The sequence below is a fragment of the Elgaria multicarinata genome, chromosome 1 (genome assembly GCF_023053635.1).
Source record: "Elgaria multicarinata webbii isolate HBS135686 ecotype San Diego chromosome 1, rElgMul1.1.pri, whole genome shotgun sequence".
In the NCBI taxonomy this organism is placed as follows: domain Eukaryota; kingdom Metazoa; phylum Chordata; class Lepidosauria; order Squamata; family Anguidae; genus Elgaria; species Elgaria multicarinata.
In genome coordinates, this window is record NC_086171.1 from 90326600 (window position 1) to 90339900 (window position 13301).

The 13301-nt window shown below is 42.7% G+C and overlaps 1 protein-coding gene across 1 annotated transcript in view; it reads left to right on the forward strand.

Annotated features, from left to right (window-relative positions):
• Positions 1-9383, forward strand: part of POLR1A (RNA polymerase I subunit A) — a 62430-nt gene extending 53047 nt beyond the window's left edge. Inside the window, exons 29-34 of the mRNA XM_063131940.1 lie at positions 2273-2383; positions 2978-3235; positions 4889-5089; positions 5539-5656; positions 6148-6312; positions 9112-9383. Of these exons, the coding sequence (XP_062988010.1) occupies positions 2273-2383; positions 2978-3235; positions 4889-5089; positions 5539-5656; positions 6148-6312; positions 9112-9212 (954 nt within the window). The 3' untranslated portion in view covers positions 9213-9383. The remainder of the gene's footprint in view (positions 1-2272; positions 2384-2977; positions 3236-4888; positions 5090-5538; positions 5657-6147; positions 6313-9111) is intronic.
• Positions 9384-13301: the final 3918 nt, after the last annotated feature.

Sequence of the window (13301 nt, forward strand, 5' to 3'; positions counted from 1 at the left end):
CCTCCCCCGCTACTCGACTCCCCAGTAAGGCTTCTGTCTCTACAACCTACTCCGAACAGTCCCCCTCCAATCCCCCTCCAATCTCGGAACTTTGGAACACCTTTGCTGGAGCACCAAATAGACCGCAACCTGGGGTCTACAGCCAGATCCATGCCAAGATAGCATGCGTTCCTGCCATCGCTCCCCCAGAATTACGCCGAGGCAGCACTTGCCTTGAATTGCAATCCCTCACCGCTCTCCAGAGTCTGTAATCTCTGTCCAATCGATGGAACATCCTATTGTCCCTGAGAATGGTCTAGCAGAGAGCGTTTGTGCTCCCCACTAAGATGTAGGGAGCCACACACAGATTGGGTGGCCCCACCCCATAGATACTATAATTGCAACGAGTGGAGTTCCGCTCGGGATATTCTCCATACCAAGCCATGACAGGTTGCCATGTCACCATCGTTCCCCATCAACATCGCTGTTGAGGCCCTCGGCTTCAAGATCTCCGGCCTTAAGGTCTCCGGTCCCACCACCAGTCCCTCCAAGAACATCTTCCTTATGAAGAATCTCCCACCCATGCCTCCGTATCAGTGAGCTTCCCAGACCCTGCAGGGCAAACAGCTCCTACCACCACCAGCAGCAACGGCAAACAAGCGCTGACCCATCCACAGCGTATCACCCTACTCAGTCGAGGACTACCTCTCCGACTCATCATCGTATTCCTCCGTACCTCCTTCATTACTGTCCCTGGACAATGATGTCTCCAGTCCTGACAGATCCTCCCCTTCCAAGGACATGTCCCACTTTAACGAGCAAATCCTCAGGTTGGTGCCGCTTGCCCAGGCAGAAACAGACCTTACGTATCGCTACCAGCTTCCCATCGACGAAAATGACCACCTCCTGGCCAATATCGCCAGTCCAAGCTGTCCAATGATACAATCTTCAGGGCAAATCTTCCGTATTTACTCACCTGCTGGTTCGCCAATTCTTCCATCCCTATACCGACCAGGAGCCTCTCGGTAGTCCTCAATGCCTTAACCTCGAGGCCCTTTGAACCGCTAGCCACAGCAGACTTGCAACTTCCATCTCTTAAGGTCACTTCCCTCATTGCGATCACTTCAGCACAACGAGCCTCTGAACTATGCGCCCTCCGCGTCGACCCTCCCTCCCTCCCTTTCCGTAGGGACAAAGCCGGCCAGATATTACTTTCCTACTGAAGGTCGTCTTCTCTTTCCACGTAAATCAAGACATGGTCTTACCTGACTTTTTTCAGTCTCTTTCGTCTCCACTGGAAACCACTTTGCACATGCTCGATGTCTGCCAAGCATTAGCCTTTTACAAGGCCAGGTCAGAACCATTCAGAAAAGCACAGAGACTTTTCCCCCGCAACAAAAAAGTTATCCCAATATCCTCACAGAGGTTTTCCGCATGGGTTGTAACTACTATCAAACTCACCTATGAGTTGTCGCATCTTGTCCCGCCTACTGGAGTCAAGGCACACTCAACATGTGCCATAGCCACCTCCACAGCTTTTTAAATGAGAGTCCATCTGCCAGAACTCTGCTGAGTGGCAACTCGGACTACACCGCCCACCTTCATCTCCCTTACAGACTTGACATCTGACCCAAACAAGACTGCCAATTCGGCTGTGCCGTCCTCTCCGCAATACTGCAGTGATAGACCATGACACCTACCCTCCTCCAGTAAATGAGCTTGTCACTTGCCCATAATGTGTGATGCACAGAGACCACAAAGAAGAAATGCAGGTTGCCTTACCTGTAACCGTAGTTCTTCAAGTGATCATCTGTGCAGTCACACAACCCACCCACTGTCCCTGCTTTGGTGTCAATCTTCAATGCCGAAGTCGGGCCATCTCCTCCTTCAGCTCTGAGGGCAAGTTTGGCAGTCTTCGGAACTGAGGGAGAGGCGTGCACCCTGCCTGGACATGCACAGTACAAGGTGGGTGGGCAGGTTCCCACCGAAATAGTTCACAGCTTTTGGAAGATTCCCAAATCGAGGCTCCGTTCAGGTGCAGAACCCATCATGTGTGAATGCAGAAACGACGACTCGAACAAGTACGGTTACAGGTAAGGCAACCTGCATTTATTGGTAGCAAGTATCTTTATTGCTTTCTTTATAAAATAGAATTATATTAAAGCCACTAAGCAGCTGAAATATACTGTCTAAACCAGGGATGGGGAACCTTTTTCAGACCTCCCAACAACTGGACCAAAATATCGCATCCAAATGGTGGTTATTGGACCCTTTCCTATTTCTTTTGGCATAGGATGACTATGAAGCTGAAGCGGAGGATGAAAGGAGACTTCCTAATGGTGAAACAAGTGAAGGGGATGCTGATGCATCAGATGCAAAAAGAAAAACGAAGCAAGAAGAGGAGGTAATGATAACCAGTTAGGTCCCGCTTGTTTTAGTGAGTCCTTTAGTGAGCCTCGTGTGGCGCAGAGTGGTAAGCCGAAACTCTCCCCACGGCCTGAGTTCGATCCCAGCGGAAGCTGGTTCTCAGGCAGCCGGCTCAGGTCGACTCAGCCTTCCATCCTTCCAAGGTCGGTAAAATGAGTACCCAGCTAGCTGGGGGAAAGGTAACCGCGACTGGGGAAGGCAATGGCGAACCACCCCGCTACAAAGTCTGCCAAGAAAAATTCAGTGAAAGCAGGCGTCCCTCTAGGAGTCAGCAATGGTATATCTTTGTGATTAGATCTCAAATTGTGAGTAGATGATGGCAAAGCATTTCTTGTTCTTTTGCCGTATATATTTTAAAGAAAACGCCTTTTTATAGTAGTTTTTATGTTCGGTGACGTTGCCCTGATGTTCTCCTACATTTGTTTTATTGCTATATCTTGAGGGAGGGGAATTAAACCAACAAAATCACTCATTAGAAACTAACAATAAAATGTTGGAAGGATGTGTAAGCATAAACATTTCCTGTATTCTCCCACATATGAGTTACACTTGAAGTGTATTCCTCCCACAGGTTGATTATGAGAGTGATGATGATAAAGAGGTGGATGAGGGTGACATCCCAGATCAGGAAGAAGCTGCATTGCATGAAGGAAACCCAGAGGCAACTGAAACTCCGGATGAACCTTATGCTCCTCCTTCCAGTCAGTGGGCTCAAAGCAAGAGAAAGGGCCCAGATGAACTGGCACAAAACAGAGTTCAAGCTGTACAGGAGAGTCATGATGCTATAGAGAGCTATGCATTCGACATTGACAACGAATTGTGGTGTGAGGTAAGAGTGCATGGAAAGTCTAGCATGATGTTTACTCCCCTCCTGACTTTGTGTAAGACAAAATATTGAAAAGACTATGTGTCTTCTTTTCATATACATGGTTCAAAAACACAACGGGGCTTGGCATTAAGGCAGATATAACTGGATTTAGTTATTAGCTTGAGAATCTTGCCTGTGCACTAACATCAATGCAGTTACCAAGAGCCAAAGTGGCATTAAATTGATTTGGATTGCATTAGATCATAGTGCACAATAATGATCCATAGAGCATGTTGAATGGTCCTAGCATGAGTCTTGATGTTCAGCACCTGCTGAGGTCAGGTGGCCTTACTATGAGCAAAGTGAAGTGTTTGCCTCAGGTAGCAGATTTTGAACTCCTTTAAGAATAGTCCAGTAAGAGTCCTCCTGCTCTGATGTATGGAGGACAATCCACTTGGAATTTCTTCTGTGCAAACCTTTGGAGAACCACTACAACATGTACATGAACAATAAGGGTTTTTTCAAGAGAACTTCCTGCTGGATTGAACCCTATTCCCTGTGAGGAATAGCAACTTGTGTGATAGCAACACCACAGCAGCCTCTGATAGCAACACAAAGGGCTAGTTTGCATGTAACGCTAAGCAACCATAGGTTAATTAACCAGCGGGCTTTCGCAGTGTTCATCAGCCACCATCTTTAATATGCAAGCCATGGCATGTGAACCTGGACAGCATAGATTATGTGAGGGTTAAACAACTTTTGCAAAACCCGCACTGCCCAGGTTCACATGACACAACAAGCCATGGCGTGGCTTGCATATTCAAAATGGCAGCCAGTGTACACTGCAAAGCCCCATGAGTTAATCTAACCCACAATGTGAACTGTGCGAACTGATTTATTGACTGGCTTTGCATGACATGCCACAGCTTGTTGTGGATTTTTAAAGTCACAAAGAGCTGTGGCGCCCATGTGTGCTCTCCTGAATATTCAACCTCTAGCCATGGGTTGCTGTGTGATACGCCGCCCAGAGAGCTTCGGCTATGAGGTGGTATAAAAATGTAATAAATAAATAAACCCAGCCAGCAAGGTTTATGTGAGATATAAACAACCAATGGCCTGGGCTTGAACATTCAGTACACTGCCAGAAGGCACAGCAGTTCATCACGACTTGAATAAATCACAAGCTGCAGCATATCCTGTGAACAGCGCCAAAGCATGGACTGCCTGTCTTGTCATGGTGCCCAAAATTGGTGGAATCCCCAGGTATATCAACGGAAATATTTAGTTTGGGTTATTTGACCCAAAGGAGTGAAAGACTGGTCTGTGAGACAAAAATAAATAAAATAAAAATGGTTCACTATCTCCCTTAGATCATAAGTATGATCATTAAATCACCATATATTAAGCAGGATATATATCTTTGTGGTTGTGGCTGTTTGTTTATTTATTTATTTATTTATTGCACTTATATACCGCTCCCATAGCCAGGGCTCTCTGGGCGGTTTACAGAAATTCTAAAATTAAGATTAAGACGAGTATACAAAATTTAAAATTCTAAAACACAGAACATACACACATAAAGCATTAAAACCCGTTAAAAAACTAAACATGTGGGTGATTTTCCTCAATTGACTGAAGGTTCTATTTTAATCAATACAGTATTTTCCCATCTAGGTTTCACTGAAGCTTCCTCTAACAAAGGAGTACTTTGATCTTGCTTCGCTGGTAACAACTCTGGCAAACAACGCTGTTATCCAAGAGACAAAAGGAATCACACGGTGTCTCTTAAATGAAACCAGCAGTAAGAATGGAGAGGTGATGCTCACTTTACAGACTGAAGGAATAAACCTCCCGGAGCTCTTCCGATATGCTGATGTACGTAATGAGTATGTATTCTGTGTGTCACTTAAGTCTGACAAAACAAAAAAGAGTGGGGAAATACCAATTGAAACACTTCAAAGAAAAGGGTTGAATTGGAGCAAACCATGTATAAAGATCTCTGAGAATGGAATATGAAAGTGATAATTCCAGGAATGGTGTAGTCATGGTCATGTAGTCACCCACACTTCTCCCCCTACCCTGTCCTGTATAACTGAATGGTTGTTAACTGTATGTTTGTGGTTTTAAGGGCTTGGCTTGGGGCTCAATTACAGGGAAACTCTTTGTCTATTTAACTGCTGCACCTTTCTGCTTGGAAACAAACTACTAGAAGATACTAATGTTCTATTCCATCACTCTGTAGCAATTCACAACAGTTACTCATCAGGAGTGGATGTTGTGGAATTTTGTGATGCCCTGCACCTCTCATCTTTTATCTTCTTTAGATTTTTGCTGTGAACAGACTTTATTGCAACGATATTCATGCAATTGCCAATACCTATGGCATTGAGGCTGCTTTGAGAGTTCTTGAAAAAGAGATTAAAGATGTCTTTGCTGCATATGGTAAGATTATATTAGATTGAATTTGTTGAATCTAATTAAAGATGTAAAACATGGCCTGCCAAAGCAAGCTTGAAAACAATTCTGTCTGTACCAATTTCCTTTTATACATAGGTTGCTTTTGCAGGGCAAACAGGTGGTGAACCCAAAATCTCGTGCCAATGCAGATATGCCTCCCAACAATTGTCACTGCAGTGTCGTCATCATCATTATTAGTGTTATTACTATTATTTACATTTCTATACCACCCCATAGCTGAAGCCCTGTTTACAGGGATTTGGCTCTCATAATGTTACCCCTTAATTCAGAACAGAAAGGTGAGCACATTAACTGTCTCGGTCTTTCCAGTCTGTGTCATAAAGACTTAGGAGTTCAGTATTTATCAAAATGGTTTAAAGGAAGATATTGATGGACAGGCTCCATTTAAGTCCCTCTTACATCTTCCTATAACCTTTTAGAAGACAGCACTCTTGACATTCCTTCTTTGTTGACAGGGATTGTGGTAGATCCTCGACATCTCTCTCTAGTGTCAGACTACATGTGTTTTGAAGGCGTTTACAAACCACTGAATCGCTTTGGGATGCAGTCCAATTCATCCCCCTTGCAGCAAATGACATTTGAAACAAGCTTCAAGTTTTTGAAGGAAGCAACTATGCTGGGTAAATAACTCTCAAGCTCACCTTAAAATGACTGCATTGTATATCTTTCTACTTCTGTTGCTGTGTTAGTGATATGTTGGAACATGCAGCTTACTTAGCAGGGGAAACATTTAACAGTCCAAGTTCCAGGTAGATTATACTTGGATTTGGGAGGGGGGAGTAATCCTTTCAGCTCCCATATTTCAGGGGATGTTTGTTCATTTTTCGATGGAGGTTTTAGGTCTTGGGTGAGGTTCTAATACTAAAAACATGACTGTATTCCAGTTACAGGACGGCCACAATTACATAGGGGTGGGCAACATAGGTGTTTTGGCCTACAGCATAGCTAGTAGTAGGGATGATAGAAGCCTAAACACATGGAGGAACGGTGATGTCCTGCCCCCTTGTGTCATCTCAACTTCACCTGAGACACCCACAAGCTACCTGACAGGACTATCCACACCACTAACACCCAGGCCCGCTTCAATCCTACCCCCCCCCCCCCAGTGCTAATGACATGTGTGAGGGTTTAGGCCTACTGCTGCTGTTCCTGTCTCACCTTTATTCTTCAGGCCCCACAGCTCCACAGCCCAGCAACCTAGCCCTCAGTTTCCCATTCCACTGCCACCATTAATTGTTTTCTCCTCAGACACTCCTCCACAGACCACACCAGTTGTTTGTAAATATAATTTGAATTTATTAACTTAAGTAAATGCATGTACAAGCTTAATGGTTTCCTCAGTGCAAATGCGTAGGGTTACAAGGTTCTAAGTGTATTGGTTTCCATCCCTTCTTTATTACAAGGTTCCACTATAGAGTCCTAAAATCATCTACTTCTCTCTACATCACAGAATTCTAACCTACACACTATATCTCTCACTCTCTTCACATACCATCACATACCACCCCACTCCTCTCACTCAATTATATATAGATATATTTCTCCAGCTCCTCCCACTCTTACTCAGCCAATCTGCACTCCCCCTCAACCATCCAATCATCACTCAGGCATTCAACCCCCACCCTTTACAAATTGTAAGTACCTTGAAGCCTCCTTATTTCCTGAACCTTATACATAATATAAACAATAACTTTGTATATATATTTACATTTATAGCCTATAAGGCAGCTGAACATCACAGGGACACAAGCTGTCCACCCCTGACATAGATTGACTGTCTCCAATAGATGTTTTTTATTACCATAAAATGGTGGTGGTTCCACATACTCCTGAGCCTGAAGAGCTTTGGGCCTGCCCTTGTGTAGCCAAATGAAAAAGGGAGCGCCTGCCTGAAACGTTTGTGTCTATAAGGAAGCAGAGCCCCAGGGAAGGCCAACAGGCTGTACATCACCCTGATGATCTTCACAACCAGAGATCATAGCTGAGGATAGTTTTGGCACCAAACAGGGCAATGCATAGCTTCACTCCCAGGAGGAGTAAATGCCAGGAGCACTGTTTTCCATTGTCCTGCCAGATATCCTCTTCCCCCCACTAATTATAGAGGAAGGATTCACTGCAACCTGAATTTTATGCATGGATACAGATAAGACGTTTTATCAATCTGGCATATTGCCGAAGTTTTAACAAGCAAACCCCTACTTATTAGAAAGAAATGTCTGCAAGGTTTCCTCCAGCAAAAAGGTTGTCTCTCCAGCTATAGCAGCAGTGTCCAACTAAGAGAACTTATCTTAACTATAACAACATGGGAACACCTGGCAGAGCCCAGAAAAGAAAGAAAAAATAGACTAACAGTTTAAGAATTATTTTGAAAAACACTCTTTCCAGTTGCCAGTAGATGAATACAGGAGAGAAGCAGCTGTAAATAAAATTCCAAGCTCTTCTTCCTGTCAAAAGTCTCTCCATACACAGCGTTGTTGTCCTGGAGAAAAGACTAGAGAAAGCACAGATGGTGTGTGTGTGTGTGTGTGTGCGTGCGTGTATTCCTTATGAGCAAAGGCACATATTGTCCTTTTACCCTTTCTCCCTTGGACAACCATTCAGTGGTCATTTTTGGTACCTGCCTCATCAGTTCTGACAGAATCTGGCTGCCTTTCTCATGAATACCAGTTGGTGGGTGGTGATGGGGAGCAACCTTTTTTTTTAGTGTTTGGTTCATTTTCACAAATGGTAAAAAAAAATGCAAAAACAATTATGTATTTTTGAATAATTGTATTTTTGAATACAAAAGCAGACCATTTGTACTGAACACTTCCAGTCTAAATCGGCATTGTTGGTGATGGCAGTTCGTGACTTAATATGAATTGGGGGAGAGGGTTGCCACCTATAAAGCTACAACCAAAAGTGTCAAAGCCAAGCTCTAGGGAAAGTTTAGGCTGGTGATGTGCTTGCTTCTTGGAACCTCCTAAATCAAAGGAATTCATAGAGTGTCTGCAGTGTGAGCTGACCAGAATTAAATGACCAAATCTAGTCAAACCACAATAACAAGATACCTTGAAAGACACCTTGAAAAGAAATCCCCTTCATTAATAACTGATTATTTTTCTTATTTAGAGAGAGAGGACCTAGTGAAATTAATTGAAGTAGGTGGCCTGAATGTACTCCACTGTACATTTCTGTCTTCTGCCATCTTTGACATCTAAAAATTAAAAAAATGCACCTTTTAAGTTATTTTTTAGTCTGCCATGCTTCCATTGAGTTATTTGATAAAACGAGGATCAGTCAAGAATCTCCTCTGTTCATTTCCAACAGCAAGTGGCAGTGCTGGTTCAAACATACTTCCTTAGCAGAACAAAAACAAATTATCTTTCTTAAATCAGACTTGAATATGAATAATCTTGTTCTGATTTCTTTTGTTCTAGGCTCCCATGATGAATTGCAATCTCCTTCTGCTTGTCTGGTGGTAGGAAAAGTTGTCAAAGGAGGAACTGGCTTGTTTGATCTCAAGCAACCTCTTAAATAGATCTTTTAAACTGACATTGCAAGGAATGTACATACCGCTGTTGTATGGAGCTTCTTTGCATATTTCCTGAATGTAAATATAACTGGTAAATGTAATAAATAAATAAAATAGTTGACTTCTTTTATTTGATAATTACCTGTGCCTTTGGATCTTTGGGAATTATATTTAATAATAAAAGTCTTGTGCTATGCCTTCTGCTTCCTCTTTTGTGATTAGTGGGGTTCGTTCATTGGAACAGTTGATGTAGTTGAATATTGAGATTTCTTTTACTGCATCCTTCCCCAACCTGATGCCCCAGGTGTTTTAAACTTCAACTTCCATCAGCTCCAGACAGCATGGCCAATGGTCAGGAATGATGGGGGTTGTAGTCCAAAAAGTCTGGAGGGCACCAGGTTGGCAAAGGCTGAATTAGAAGCTAAATACAACTGGTGCCCTGCAACTTCAAAGGAAAGTCTGACAGATTTCTAGGCCATTCTGAGGGTCAGCTTTTGCATTATTTTTTTGTCCTCATGCTCGCTTTAAAACAGACGCAATTAATGCTTGGAAAAAGATCAGGTCCCCATGTGGTTGGGTTTTAACCGGACATGTGCTACACTTTAGATGTGTCTCACATTCAGATGTGATGAGTGTGGCATTACACCCCACAAGTCAATTCCAAATGTATGTCTGCAGTTTGTAAGTCTGTGGTTTTTAGAATGTTGGCCTGAGTGGGCGGAGTTAGAATGTCTTGGGAGTGGGGAGGAGTGATATATAAGGGAATGACTGAGGGGATTGAGAGTTCTTGTTCTTGTTCTTTTCAGAGGTTCTTTTGGAGAGAACCTTTAGTTCTGGGAAATTTGAGAGTCAGTGTAGTGAGTGGTGTCTTTAGAGTGTGGTGTGCATGTAGTGGAAGTATATTAATCAATACTGATAATAAAGAAAGTTCAAGAGTGATTGTGTGAGAAAAAGGAAAGCGCGAATGTGAGAGTGACCGGATTGTATGGAAGGTTTCAAAAAGGTTTTTAAATGTTGTTATTTGAAACAAAGCTTATGAACTTTTAAAAATAAATTTTGATTGTTTGTTTTAAAACTACCACAAAAATCCCACGTGTCTGTTTGGCGTTTATCATAAGTTTACACATTCAGCACCCACTCTGACAATCATTCACCTAAGCAGATATAACTCACAGCGCATTATTATATATATTAAAAATCCTTCTCCATTTTAAACCCCTTTCTCCACATAGTTTGGAGGAAGGTGGGCTTTATCCCTTGCCTCAGGCGGATCAAGTGGTGGTGCTTGGCTTGAGCAGGGAGTAGCCTCGGCCGGCTCTGGTGTTCAGAGCCTGTGTCGCCCCATAAGAAGTGGTGGCAGACGTGAGGTCTGGTGTTCAGAGCCTGTGTCGTGGCATCAGATGTGATGAGGGCTATGCACTTTTTGTAACAGTATATGTAACAGTGTGCAGTGTTGTGTTTTTAAAAGACTAAATGCTGTGTTGTTAACCCAAATTCTATAGAAAGAAAAGCTGAGCTTTGCAGCCTACACAAAACATGCTAAGTTAAGCCAGATATTCATGATTTCTCTTATGCATAATTATGTAGTTCTTACTGTTTTACATAGAACGTTTCTGCTCCTCATGGGGAGGAGCTACACGCTATATAGTTACTAGGCTTTCCAAGCACTGAAAGGAATGCCCGTGTGCAATTTCACCAGGCGTTGCCCACACACTTTCAAGCATACATTCCACTATAAAAGCTTGATAGTAGCTTGTTTAAAAAGAATAGGCTGAGATTTTCAGAAAGCTGAATTCTACAGTTGGTGCCACATTTTGTGGCTTGCTATCGGCATAAATGTAACTGAAAGAGAAATATTTCTTAAACCCTTAAACCCCTTTCTGGTAGTGTACAAGTTCGAAGGATTGATCTTCCATGGCTTTGATTATGTGAAGCTGTGCATCTTCAAGTTCATAAACTACAGATCTGCTGGTTCCCTTACTCAAAACTAAATCCCATTGATTTCAACTGCATTTACATCCCAGTCATACTAAAATCACATGCAGGCTTACCTTTGAGTAAATCCTATTGAACAGAGAGAGACTTACTTATGAGTAAACACATATAGAACTGATTTTTAATAGTGTGGTCACTCAGAAGCTTTCTTTATTAAATCTTAAAACAGCAAACTGGAAAGAAGTGCTCTGCAACCCCAAGCTTACTTCTGAGGTCATACTTCTGTTTACTCCGAAGTATGTAAAATACAATAGGGTTGTATTTTACATGTTCAATAGGGTTTACTCAAAGGTAAGCCTGTATCTGATTTTAGTATGTTCATGCTCCAAAGCCTCCAGGCAGGGTGAGGGAACAGGCATAGCCTAGGGAATGGAATAACCATGTAGGTAGGAAGGGCATGGTGCCCAACTACCACCAACCAATGAACTGTAGGGGGAAATTCAAAGGAGATCTGGGGGGATGTGCATCTCAATGGAAGAACAGTGATAGGAGGAGAGGTGTAAAGATGAATGAAACGTAAAAGCGAAAGGTGCAAGTTGGTCAGGCTTTCACACGCCATGGAAACAAGGGTGGATAATTCCAGGGCAAACGTGCAGGTGTGATAGTGCTCTATACCTCATGAACTTGCTTCTGGGAATATTCCAGTTTTTGGCAGCTTTCTCAATTGTGGATAGGAAAATCTCAGGATCTTCACCAGAATTATAGGCTATAAAATCTAGGTGTAATTAGAGAATGAAATTTATGCATTAAGCTGCAGAACTTCCACAGAAACCAGGTTTGGTACAGCCATTCTGGGCAATAGTCCCTTATTCTGCAAAATGGTCTGGAATGCCAACTGCCAAGTGAGCTAAATCAGCCAAATTTGGGAGGGGTGCAATGAGCCTCAAAACATCCACGAAAACCATGTCCTGACACTCATAGCTTTCCATTTCCTAGCTTTGTGGCTAGATTCTTACAGCTATTCTAATGAGCATATATAGAATGTGAACGCACACTCACTGTAATATGAATATATCCCTAGCATAAAACACAATCCTTGCATGTCCTTTTCCCACTACACAGAAATAAAGAGCAAGGATTGGGGCACTTGTACTACGTTTCTGTTTTCAAAAAGGTGGTATGAGGTCTTCTGCTCTCTCCATTTGTGCATTTCATCCCCACCCCTCAAATTATCTGAGGGTCAGTCCATGTTATTTTAAAAATGTGCTTGCAATTTGCATTGCAACTGGACACCTTTTTGGCAATGTAAATTAGATACATGGGTGGGGATGTATGGATTTTGTTACATACATTCTGTTTGTATTTCATGGATTGTCAGGCATCTTTTGTTCCATCATCCACTCATTGGCAGAATCAAATTTTTGTACAAGAATTTCATTCGTTTACAAATGAGCAGTAGTGCACTTGTGAAAGTGTGCACTTGTGCAAATCCCTCCCCCCAAGTGCAAAAACGGTCTGCAAGTCTGTGGAATACATGCAACTAATAACAACAACAACAACAACAACAACAACAACTTGGAAAGAGGTGATCAGTTGTAGAATCTGCAGGTGCAAGTCGCAGAAATCTGATCTCATTTGAATTGGTTGGAGATTTCTCTGACACCTCTTGGCATCTGGAGTCTGATTCAGATTGGACCACAATGGAGGGGACAAAGGATTACAGTCTTCCTACCTCCCATACTAGGGTCCCAATCTGTGTAGTAGCATGTAGTCTCACTTTGTGAGGTCACATTCCATAACTAAAGGAATAGGCCTTGAATGTAGAAGTCCTCTGTAATCGAATTCCACCTTGGAATACTGGCACCATTCTAGCTTCAGGGTGAAACTGAGCCTGCCCCCACAACTTTGCCAGCAGTTGCTGCTATAGGATTTTGTAAGGCAGGAAAATCTTGACTTTTGAACTGCTGCTCAGAACTTCACCAAACCAACAAAAGCACGCCTCCACCTGCATAAAGTACATCAACAGTTTTCACTAATATTTGAAAGAAACAGATGATATGCTGAACCTCACCTTAAGGGTAAAAAGTACACATGTCAATTTTCAGCACATTTTAGCTTGCTGTACTTGTGGCAATTCGCACCAGATCATTAGCAGCTAAA